This window comes from Diceros bicornis, chromosome 18 (genome assembly GCF_020826845.1).
Source record: "Diceros bicornis minor isolate mBicDic1 chromosome 18, mDicBic1.mat.cur, whole genome shotgun sequence".
Classification (NCBI taxonomy): Eukaryota; Metazoa; Chordata; class Mammalia; order Perissodactyla; family Rhinocerotidae; genus Diceros; species Diceros bicornis.
Window position 1 is genome coordinate 23,748,720 of NC_080757.1, and position 12,496 is coordinate 23,761,215.

The 12,496-nt window shown below is 47.1% G+C and overlaps 1 protein-coding gene across 1 annotated transcript in view; it reads left to right on the forward strand.

The window, feature by feature from the left end:
* The window catches only part of UNC45B (unc-45 myosin chaperone B), a 30,030-nt gene that overhangs the window by 381 nt on the left and 17,153 nt on the right, over positions 1-12,496 (forward strand). The window contains exons 2-8 of the mRNA XM_058559326.1: positions 357-393; positions 1,540-1,715; positions 3,014-3,103; positions 5,092-5,259; positions 5,837-6,005; positions 8,871-9,041; positions 11,702-11,873. Coding sequence (XP_058415309.1) covers positions 357-393; positions 1,540-1,715; positions 3,014-3,103; positions 5,092-5,259; positions 5,837-6,005; positions 8,871-9,041; positions 11,702-11,873 — 983 coding nt within the window. The remainder of the gene's footprint in view (positions 1-356; positions 394-1,539; positions 1,716-3,013; positions 3,104-5,091; positions 5,260-5,836; positions 6,006-8,870; positions 9,042-11,701; positions 11,874-12,496) is intronic.

A 12,496-nucleotide genomic window follows, 5' to 3' on the forward strand; every position in this document is an offset into this window, starting at 1 on the left:
ATGGGAACTGGCATAATGCCGGGGGCTTTTCATGTGTATTTCGTGGCATCCTAATAACAGCCCTGTGAGGGCTGTGTTGCCAGGCCCATATTGCAGATAAGAAACTCCAGGCCCAGAGGGATCAATAACTTGCCCAAGATCTCCTGGGTAGTCAATAGCAGGGCCCAGATTCAACCCCGAGTTTGTCTGATGCCAAAATGTGTCCACTTTTCCATGCCCAGCGAGGGGTGCTCCCCGGGGCATATGACAGCCGGCAGCTCCCAGCAAGTCCTCTCCCCTCACTGCAGGACCCTCTCTGGATGTGTCTGCATTGGGCCCCTGTTAACCAAGTCTCCCTCTCCTTCCCCATTTCTCAGGAGAGCTATGTTCAGGCGGCTTCAGATGCCTCGAGAGGTGAGCACTGCCCCCCATCCCCCCACACCTCCCCATCTCCCCCTCCAGTCCCTGTTTTGTCTAAGAGGCTCTCTACACTGGCAGTGATTACAGAGTGTGTAAACGCCATCCTAGGAGCTGTAGGCGGGGCTTCAGATGTTACCATCCCTATGCGAGAGGAGAGCTCCAGAAGAGCCACATCCCTAAGTCACATTTTTGCAAATCGGGTTACATGTTAAATATATTGGGGTGGCTTCTTTTCTTAAGAGGATGCTTCTGGAAATCCTTTTGTCATGGTAACGACACACCACCCTTTGTTGTAAATTAGGATATGCTCATCCTGGGGCTCCCCAGAACCAGGCACATCAGCTCAGTCCACTCTGTGGGGTCCGGGCTTCCCGAGGGGAAGAGGGAGGCACTACCTTGTTCCACGGATGCTAGGGAGAAATAAACATAAAAAAAACCACACGTAAGTTAACGTTGGCTTCAGAGTATGATCAAAATGGGAAGACTTCTCTTGGCTGCAGGTCTGTGTTGGGGTTCGAGCTGGTTGTCATTCTTTTAGGAGAAACAGATAGTCTGGAGTGAGATCAGAAGGGAGGGAACAAGCTGGAGAGTGGACTGGAAACTCGTGCTGTGAAGAGCAGTTGAGGGAAGAGGTGATATTTAGCTCAGAGAAGGCAACTCCCAGGTGGGCCAGAGAGCTGCCTTCAAATACCTAGAAGGCTGTCGCAAGGAAGAAGGATTGGATTTCATCTCGGGGGTTCCAGGGCTGGACTGAGGATAAAAGGACAAAGCTACAAGGAGATATGTTTCACGTAGGAAGAGGGACGGGCTTTCTAACAGGGCTGTCTGGCTGCCTTGAGAAGGAGGGAGCACCCCACTGCTGGAGGTATGCGAGCACCAGTTGGATGAGCACTTCGTTAGGATCATCATGTAGCAGAGACCGAAGCATCAGGAGTTGGACGAGATGACCCTTAAGCTCCCCTCCAACCTTGCGACTATGATTCTTACTGCCTCCTGAACAGAGGGGACTCTTGGGCCAGATAGTCCACACGGGTGGACAATCTCCAAGGAAGACAAAGAAGCCCTGGAGTTGGGGGCTGGGGAGGGAGGAAGGCGGTCTGCAAGCTCGCCCCCTGAGGCCCTGCCTGTCTCCCTTGCTAGCCATCGACATCAACTCCTCGGACATCAAGGCTCTGTATCGGCGGTGCCAGGCGCTGGAGCACCTAGGGAAGTTGGACCAGGCCTTCAAGGATGTGCAGCGCTGCGCCACCCTTGAGCCACGGAACCAGAACTTCCAGGAAACGCTGAGGAGGCTCAACACCAGCATCCAGGAGAAGGTGAGCTGGACCCCTCTGCACAAGCCTTGCTACCTCCCCCCATTCCTAGTAGGGACAAGTTAGGGAAGCGAGACATCAGGGCAGGCTGGCCCTACCTCCACACCCTTAGAGAGAGGGAGCACATGGCAGGCGGACACCACAGAATAGCCGAGCAGGTGCACCCATCTGTGAGTGATCAGAGATGCTGTGATGCTCGTTTGAGGGCGCAAGCCAGCCAGAACATGGTCTTTTAAATTCCAGATGGAGGCTTTAAAAAAATTGTAACTGAGTATGTCTGCAACATGATCTTCTTCTCTTTCTAGGAGGACGAAGGCAGCATGAGATACCTGAACTGGGGGGAGGGTATTGCTGAGGATGGAAAGTCAGGAGCCAGTAGGAACATGACATCTTTTCTAGGAAAATGGAGTAGGGAGGGGAGAACTTGGACCAGAGGTGAGGAATCCTGCATCCTAGTCCTCACTTGGCTAACAATGTCCTGAGGGGCCCCTTGGGGTGTCAGTTTCCCCTCTGTGAGAGCAAGAGGGTAACTGAACACTTAGCTCCTTGCTCCAAGACTCAGTAACTCCTGCGTGCTGGGGCAGGCCTACAGTGGCATCACAGCATACTGTCCCGAGTGCAGACCGCAGGGCTGAGGAAATACAAACTAAGGAATGACCAGGGAAGGGGGGGGCGAATGAGAGACGTGTGTCCCCCCCCCCGAAAAAATGAGCCCAGGATGGAAATAGGCAGGAGTGCAGACCAGCAGAACAAAGCAATGGGAGGTACAGAAGGAGCTAGCGAGATGGGGATGATGATCAGTTAGCTCATTTTCCGGAAGCTTCAGAGCATCAGGGTTGGGGTTGGGAGTGTGACGGACGAGACATCCAAACATAATGATTTTACTTTTCGTGAAGAGGTGCTTGAAAACTGCTTCAGGCTTCTGATGCTGGAGGCATATTTCTGTTTCAGCCCATTTTTAAGTGTCTAATAGCTAATTGTTACTAGACTGCAAAATTGGGGTGATGATCCCCTGCCTTCTGAGACTTGTGATGACCAAATGGGGTAGCGAATGTAAGTAGACTGTAAGCTTTGTGGGGCAAGGACTTGACTTTGTTCACCATTCTATCCCCAGCATCTACAACAGTGCCTGGCATGTAGCAGTTGTTCAGTCAACGTTTGTTGAATGAATGAATGACAGTGTGGATGGTGGTGGGGCCCAGAGTAGATATTCTAATATTTACTGAGATGAACTTTCTATGGAGCCGACTGAAATGTGGACCCCTGCCTGCCTTCTTCCCCACTCCTTCCCCTCTCCTCAGCTCCGTGTGCAGTTCTCCACAGACTCCAGGGTACAGAAGATGTTTGAGATCCTCCTGGACGAAAACAGTGACGCTGATAGGTTGGAGAAGGTGAGTGCCGGGCAACCAGCCGGCCAGCAGAGGGCGCTCTCGGGACCCGCCGGGTGACTGTGCTTCCGCTGCAGGCCCCGCCCCTGTCTCTGGGCGGGAATGCCTGACCGGTTGGGGGAAGGGGGAGGCGTCTCCTTGCAGAACCTGGCAAAAGTAGGCCAAAGGTTAAGCACTTAGAAACTAGCGTGATCTATGAGAACGGCAAGGATTAAGGTGAGACCGGTAGAGTCATGCAGCAGGGTTGGAGCTTGTCTTTATTTACATGTTTGATCTTTTGTTCATCGTGAATTTTTTTTTGCATTGCATTGATTTTGATATTTTAAAGTATTGCGTTAAATATTATTTATCTTGATTATTGAGGTTTTGGCGCCCCCGTAAATCTTGCACCCAAGGCGAGTGCCTCTCTTGCCTCACGCTAGTTTTGGCCCTGAGAAACAATGATGTATTAAAATAATGTTGTATTCCGTTACGAAATATTGCAAAAAGTCATTCTGAAATATGAAAATATTTACTCCTAATACCGTCTTCTTAGCCACATTTGTTGCATTTTTTCATGTTCCCTTCTAATATTTCTTCAGAGGAAAAAAAATGAATATCTGAATGTTTTGCACTTATAAGAACTTGACAGACAATGCCTGGGGAATTTTCGTTAGTTTTATGGTGAATAAACCCATATAATATGCAAATATCTTTTATAACAAACTCTTGTGGGGACTTAATGAGTTGTTATAGATAAAAATGTTTTGAAAAGTACAAAGCCCTTGACTGATGCTGATGATGGTTCTGGTCATGCTTGTGTAGAATTCTCTAATCAGCCCCCTCCCCAGCATTCCACTCCCCATCTCTTGCCTGCCTCCTTCTCCTGCCTCCTGAGTTCTTCCCTCAACCCTGGGTTCTCAGGTCTTGCTCCAGGCCTCCTCTCCTGATCTGGAGCCTTTGAAGGTATATGTATCCTCAGGTTGAAAGGCTTTAGGGTGGGAAGACAGTTGGGAACCTTCTAGCTCAACTGCCTCATTTTGCAGACAGGAGTCTGGGGCCCAGAGAGGTGCTGTGACTTGCCCAAGGTCACACAGCCAGCATGTGGCAGAATCAATACTCAAACCCAGGGCTTTCAAGTCCCATCTAGTGCTCTCTCTGCCCACCACCTCCCACCTTCCTTCGAACCCCGCAAATTCAGATTACCCTGAACAGGTGAACAAACAAATAAAAAATGCCAAAGCCATATTCAAGGAAAAATTTTAAAGGAAAATAATTCTCCATTTAAAAACACTTCACTTCTGTTAAAAGATAACCTCAGGCATATTACATATTTTAGGAATTTATTTGGGCAAAATCCATCCAATCCGGCAGCACCAAAACAGGAGTTGGTTAGGAGCGCTCCACCCACAGGAGCCCAGGGAAAGACTTTTACAGAAAAGAGGTGGAGGCAAAGCAAGAAAAGGATCTGATTGGCTACAGCTTAAGTGGTTGCATTATTTGGGAAAGACTAGTAGGCTGTGATTCGTTGTCCTTAAGTTTCGATTTCTTAACCCTGAGGCATGTCAAGCTCAGATTTTGGTTGGCTTATGTAGCTGCCAAGGCATTAAAGCCACCTCAGTCTAATGGCCTCTTTGTTTAATTAATTTAACACTTCCCTACCTTTTTTTAGTCCTTATCCATAAGCATGTATACACAATTTTATTTTAATGTAAGTGCAATCGAGTGAACCTATGATTCTAATTCTGCTTGCCAGTGTCTTTTGCAAGTTGCTGGGTAGTCTTTTTATTTATGACTTTAATGGCTGCAATACATTTCATCAAGTTGATCTTTATGCCAGTTACTTTGTTTCTTCTTTTGAATTATGTTCTTGGGCTATGTTTCCAGGAGTAGGATTATAGGGGAAAGAATGTAAAAATGTTTTGAAGACCTTGTCCTTGCACTTGGCTCGTGGCCAAGGCCCCTGCAGGCGGACCTCCCTCATGACCCTCAATGTCTCCTCCCTTCTCCAGTCGGCCAACAACCTCATTGTCCTAGGCCGTGAGGAAGCGGGGGCCGAGAAGATCTTCCAGAACAACGGAGTGGCCCTGTTGCTGCGGCTTATGGACACCAAGAAGCCTGAGCTGATGCTGGCTGCCGTGCGGACCCTGTCGGGCATGTGCAGTGGCCACCGAGCTAGGGTGAGGGCCTGGGTGTGGGATGCTTGGCACAGATGGCTGCCTGTCCTCCGAGGACCTGGAGGGTGACATGTGGGCAGGGTGTGGCTGGCATAAATAGACCCTGATACAAAGTCTCAAGTGTCTCCCCAACCTTGGTTGTTTGTTCCCCATTCGAGAGATTGATCCTCTTGTTCTTCCTTTGAGCTGGAAGTGGGTCTATGCAAAGATAAGGTTATCGAAAGTTGTTTGTGAGGACCAGCTGAATGCAAAGGCTATGATAGTTTACATTGTTTCATACTAAGTCTTCAAAATCCAGTGTGTGTTTTAAACCTAACAGCACATCAGTGTGGACTCCCCACCATGCAAGTGCTCAATGGCCCTGTGTGGCGAGTGGCTACTGTATTGGACAGCACAGCTGTCACCTCTGGAAAGGGGCATGGCTTGTGTCAAGGGCCTTCCCAGACCGTGGGTCCCATGAGGCATTCACTGCCCGGGCTTATTTCCCTGCTACATGGTCCGGGTGTCTCCCTCTCCCTAACCTGCACGGCAGCCGGAAGGGAGGGCAGGCAACTGACCATGGTTCTTGCTGGGGGTCTAGGCCACAGCAATTCTCCACGCGGTCCGGATAGACCGAATCTGTAGCCTCATGGCCGTGGAGAACGAGGAGATGTCGCTGGCTGTCTGCAACCTGCTCCAGGCCATCATTGACTCTCTGTCTGGGGAGGACAAGCGGGAGCCTCGAGGGAAGGAGGAGGCCCTGGTTCTAGGTAGGAGACATTCTTCGGTTTGGGTTCAAGAGGGTGGGGGCAAGGGAGAGTCAGTGACCACCTCAGACTGGGCATTTCCTCTATGTGGTGGGGCCTGGTTTTATTTTTATATTTATTTTCTGGTTATAAAAGTAACAGAGGCATAGCAGCATTATGTGCAATACCTTAAAGGTGGAAGCAACCCAAGTGTCCACTGACAGATGAATGAATAAACAAAATGTAGCATATACGTATAGTGGAATATTATTCAGCCTTAAAAAGGAAGGAAATTCTGACACATGCTGCAACATGGATGAACCTCAAGGACAATTATGTTAAGTGAAATGAGCCAGTCACAAAAAGACAGATACTGTATGATTCCACTTATATGCGGTTTCTAAAATGGTCAAACTCATAGAGACAGAAAGTAGAATGGTGGTTGCGAGGGGTTGGGGGAGGAGGAAATAAGGAGGTATTTAATGGGTGTAGAGTTTCAGGTTTGTAAGGTGAAAAAAGTTCTGGAGATGGATAGTGGTGATGGTTGCACAATGATGTGAATGTACTTAATGCCATTGAACTGTACACTTTAAAATGGTTAAAATGGTACATTTTATTTTGTGTATATTTTGCCATAATTAGAAAAAGTAACAGAGGCTTATTGGAGAAATTTGGGAAAATTTAGAAAAAACAAAACCTGTAATCACCCCTGTGGATAACCACTATTATCACTGCATGTGTATCCTTCCAACCTTTTTTCTGTCCATCTATATAAATATCTGTTTAACAAAGTTGGAATTTGGCTATGGATAGTTCTGTGGTTTTTTCCTTCACTGAGCGTTATATTAGTATTGCATACTATTTAATATTCTTAAAAAGGATTCCTTTTGACTTTAATGATTATTAATTTTACATTTGTTTCATTCCATAGATGATGGAATGAAACATACATGCACATACAAACTCATGCTTCTTCCTGCACATGCAGGTCCTAGGCATCATTTTAGAAGTTCCTGCTTTGCTTCGGAGGGTCACAGGGGCAGGTTCACTCATAGAAATCTTGATCTTAAATAATAGTAATCTCAAATAATAATAAATAAATGATTGATCTTAAATAATAATAATAAAAACTTGATGTTAAATAATTTCCCATGATCTTAAATAATATTCCATTGTATGGATGTATCATAATTCATCAACCAGCTGTATACTGTTGGAGATTTAGATTCTTTCCAATTTGCATGCTTACAAAAACACTTCATAGCCATTCTTTATGTAAATCTATGCTTGCATTTTTAATTATTTCCTTAGAACAAATTCCTAGAAATGAGAATACAGGTCAAAGGCTGTGAACAACTAAAATTCTTTCCCCATCTTACTTTTGGATTCCTTTCTGAGAAGGTGCATCAGTTTGTACTCTTCCCAAGTGATAAGAGTTCCTGTCTCAACTCATTCTCATACCAGATTTGGATACTATCATTCTTAAAGATATTTTCTTATTCAGTGGGTAAAAATGATCCTGTTTGAATTTTAAAAAAATTGCTAGTGAGATTAATCATTTTTTAAAATCTATATTAGCCATTTGGATTTCTTTGTGAATGATTTGTTCATGTTGTTACCTATTTTTTCTGTTGGGGTATCAGTGTTTTTTTAATTGGTTCATAAGAGCTCTTTGTAGATTAATAATATTAACCTTTTGGAGTCCTGGATTCTTGATGTGGTTCTGATTCACTATTGTAATGCTCAACAAGTCACGTTCCTTTTCTGTGCTAGAATCATCAGAGGGTCCAAGATGGCCTCACTTGTATGGCTGGTGGTTAACTAGAGATGCTGGCCAGGGCACCGTGGTTCTACTCCTTGTGGCCTCTCCAGTGGGCAGCCTAGGTTTCTATGTAACATGGTGGCTGCATTCTAAGTGGACAAGCCCTGTTGGGCAAGGGCTTTGCAAGCCTCTGGTTGTGCCATAAGTCACATGACCAATCCAGCGTGGGAGGGGACTCCTCAAGAGCATGAATACTGAGAGGTGTGGTTCGTTGGGGGCCACAACTTCCCTGGGAGTTAGTGAGCTGTTGGACATTCTGCTAAAAACTTCTTCCTTGTACTGATTTCAAATCTATCTCCTTGTGGCTTCCACCCGCCTCTGGGCCCAGTTCTGCCCTCTGGAGCCTCCCAGAATGAGTCTGTCGTCTCACTCTCATATACCTTTATCTGAAAACAAGCTATCCTGTCCACTTGTGTCTTTCTTCTCCAGTTAGATAGCCCCATTCCTGCATCATTTATTTATTTAACATGGTTTGGAGATCTTTCCTTTTCTATCTGCCTCCTACCTTTGGGCTCAACCCAGAATGAGAACAAAAGTCTCCAAGTCCCAAAGAGGTCAGACAGGGCAAAGCAGGAAAAGGCATTTGCTTTTTATCATCCGCAGGGGCAGGGAAGACCTGGCTTCCAGACAGAGGCTTGAGTTCAGGCTCCCAGCGTGCCGGAATCTGTGGGGAGTTAGATGTCTGTAAGGACTATAAATTTCCTTTCTGGAAAACACCTTATTAAATCAGTTTATTAAAAACTACATGAAGTATCTGTGGATCCGTGCCAGTCATTGCCTGGGAGTGGAGAACTTTCTAAGAACCAGAGCTGTTCAAGGATGGAATGGCTGTCGTAGAGGTCAGCGTTCAGAGTGCCTGGAGGACCCCCTTGGTGGTGTTGTCTGGGGGTTTCCCGTCCTTTTTTGGGGTGAGATGGGCAATACTGTACTCTCCCGGGGAATTCCAATATCTAGGAAGCAATGGATTCGACATTTCCAGAGTCCTTCTAGAAGCCTCTGCCATTCCTGGTCCTATGTGCCTGAGGCTCCCTCCTCCTCTCTATTTACCCCGTCCTCTCCTTCCTCAGACAGCAAGAAGGACCTGAAGCAGATCACCAGCCACCTGCTCGACATGCTGGTCAGTAGGAAGGTGTCTGGCCAGGGCAGGGACCAGGCCCTGAACCTGCTCAATAAGAACGTCCCCAGGAAGGACCTCGCCATTCACGACAACTCACGCACCATCTACGTGGTGGATAACGGTGAGGAGGTGGAGGGCCTGGGGCTCACTCTGTCCTTCCGCGAGGGCACCAGGGTACCGGCACTGAGCAGAAGGTGGAAGAGGCGTGGCTCTCGTCTGAGAGAAGTCTTCGGTCCCAACTGAAAAGCCAGGAAAAGGCATTAGCGTGTTAGGGTCCACCAGTGTGAAGGTGTAGATCAGGGCTCTGAATTCAGGGCCTGAACACACCCAGAAAGTGTCCGAAAACATCTGGAGGGAGTTAGCTAACAAATGGGGCAAACGCCAAAAAACAAACCGGACTCCACCAACCATGGGGTAACGTTCCTCACGGTCAGCAGAATACTCCCCAGGCCTTGGAGAAGGGAGAAATGGCATTGAGTGTACTTTATAGAAAGCACAGTAAATTTGTCAGCTCCAGGGTGTTGCCCCTCTCCTAAATCACCTTCTTTAATTGTTCAAGAATCATAGCCGTGGCTTTAGAATCTATTGTGATAAATTCTCTCGCAGGTTTAATGACGTATAGGCCACACCTTGTTCTAAAAGGTTCAAATCAGCTTTTACCAGCTTGAAATTTATTCTCTTTTGATACTGCACTTCCCTTGTTTTGTTTTCACAGATCTCAGCAAAGTGCACTTTAACAAATTACTCTAGATCTTCAGCCCCACCCCCAACACTTTTGTCCCCAGTTCTGGTCTTCTCGGCATATATTACAAAGGCCGGGCATCAACAACAGGCCTCTTTTCTCTGCACTAGGATCTAGGCTCAACCACATGGTTTGTAGGATAGGGTGTGGGGTGGGGAATATTTGTTATTCTATGCACCAAAATGAATAGCACTCGAGTAAAAATAATATGGACTTAAAAATTCTGGGGGCTGGCCCGATGGCCTAGCGGTTAAGTACGTACCCTCCTCTTCGGCGGCCCAGGGTTCGCAGGTTCGGATCCTGGGCGCCCACCGACGTACCACTTGTCAAGCCATGCTGTGGCGGCCTCCCATATAAAGTAGAGGATGATGGGCACAGATGTTAGCCCAGGGCCAATCTTCCTCGGCAAAAAGAGGAGGATTGGCAATGGATGTTAGCTGAAGGCTAATCTGCCTCACACACACACAAAAATTCCTGGGATACTAATGCAAAGCTGCAATGTTGAAGTTGTGTGTTGTAGAAACTGGGCTGGGAGACTTGATTAGGAGAGCCACCATGATGTCAAGCCTGAAGCGAGCTTTTGGGTTCTGGGAGGAGCAAAGATTAACAAGGAGGAGGTCCAGAGTGTTCTAGCAGAAGAGAAATGAGATGCTCAAGGCAAGGGCAGGAAGAGAAGGGAAGAGTGGGAGATGAGGGTGGGGAGGTGGTGGGAGGGGGAGCAGGTGCGTTTGATGGAGGCCTTTGGGAGCCAGGCTGGGGAGTTTGAGTCGGTTTATCAGGCCTCTTCCTGTAACTCTCCAGCCCTGCGTGTGGTTTTGTGAGTGTGGTAAAATACTCTTTGCATAAAGTGTACTGCCGAACACTTGTAATTCCCTCCTAACACCCAGAGTGTCATGCCTACAGCATTTACCTTGAGTGTCCCTCCTCCCACTTCCTTGTGCCACCCAAGGTCTGAGCAGCTCCTGGCCACCTCTAAAACCTGCCTCTGAAATCAAGCTGTCTGTTGTCTCAGAGGCAGCACAGCATAACAGTTAACATCGAGGGCTTTGAAATCAGACGTTGCCGGGAGAGTATCCTCGCTATGTCACTTGCCAGCTGCGTGATCTTGGGCAACTTACTTGACTTCTCCACATCTTGGTTTTCTGCTCTGAGAGATGGGAATAATGATGCCTAACCAGTAGGGTTATTGTTAGGATTAAATGAGGATTAAACGTGTATAAAGCTCTTGGCACATAGTAAGTCCTCAAAATAACTCACAACTCTTACTTTGTTGGAGAGAAGCACCCCACTCACAGATTACCACCCTGTCCTTGTCACACCTTATTGTCATGTTTGTATGTCTGTCTTTTCTATCCACTGTGAGCTTCTCTGAGGTCAGGATTGTGTTTCTTATTTTGGTATCCAGTACCTAAAAGGTGCTCATTTATTCATTAACTCATTCATTCGTTTATTTAACAAGTACGTAATGGTTGAGTTAGCCTGATGGGTAGTAGGAAGCCACTGAAGATTCTTGGGCAGTGGAGGAGAAGGGGTAATCATAATAAATAGTGAGCATAGTATTTACCAAGTAAATAATAAATATTTATTGAGTGATAATGACGTGAATGGATTGGCAATGGGCAGTTCCCATACATTATCTCGTTGAGTCCTCAAACTCTATGAGGTAGGTAGTATTGTTTCCATTTTACAAATAAAGACACTGAGGCCTGGGGAAAGAGAATATAAAATGGTGTTTGAGGAAGGTTATCAACTCCTAGCATGTTAGCACTGGTCGAGTCCTCTGAGATCAACTAGTCTTAATTTTGTAAATGTGAAAATAGAGGCTCTTGTGGGGAGTGAGTTGCTCAGGTGGGGGCAGAGTCAAGTGTGGAAGCTGCGTCTCTTGGCCCCATTCCAGTGCCCTTCACTCTGGATAAGCCACGTGCTGCGTAAAGGCAGGCTGGAGAGAGGCTGGTGATAAGACGTGACCCAGCGAGGGGGTGTGTTTGTGAGGACAGAGCCCAGCAGGGGTCTTACACTTGCCACCATCCGTCCTGCAGGCCTGAGGAAGATCTTGAAGGTGGTGGGGCAGGTCCCAGATCTGCCGTCCTGCCTGCCGCTGACCGACAATACCCGCATGCTGGCTTCCATCCTCATCAACAAGCTCTACGACGACCTGCGCTGTGACCCGGAGCGCGATTACTTCCGCAAGATCTGTGAGGAGTACATCACGTGAGACTCCTGGAAGCCTCATGGGGTGGCTCTGTGTCAGTTATCAATAGCTGTGTAACAAATTACCTCCAAATTTAGCAGCTTAAAACAACAATAATCATTTTTTATCTCAGAATATGACAGCAGTTTGGGAGAAGCTAGGCTGGGTGGTTCTGGCTTTGGGGCTTACAAGTTATAGTCACATGTTGGTCTGAGCTGCACTCATCTGAAGGCTTGACTGGGGCTGGGAGTTCTGCTTCCAAGATGGCACCCTCAGATGGCTGGCACATTGGCGCTGGCTGTTGAGGGGAGGCCTCAATTCCTCCCAGTGTGGACCTCTCCTCATGGTAGCTGGCTTCTCCTAGCATGAGTGATCCAAGAGAGAGCAAAGCAGAAGTGACAGTGTCTTCTATAATTCTGTGTCTTCTATGATCTAGTTTCAGAAGTCACACACCATCACTTCCACCACATTATGTTCATTAGAAACAAGTCATTAAGTCTGGTCTATGTATAAGAGGAGAGAATTAGGCTCTATGTTCTGCAGGTTGGAGTGTCAAATATTTTTGGACATATTTTAAATCTACCACAGCCTCCTGTGGTTGAAAGGAATGAATGTCAACTTGCAAGGAGGGAGACCTGGCTCT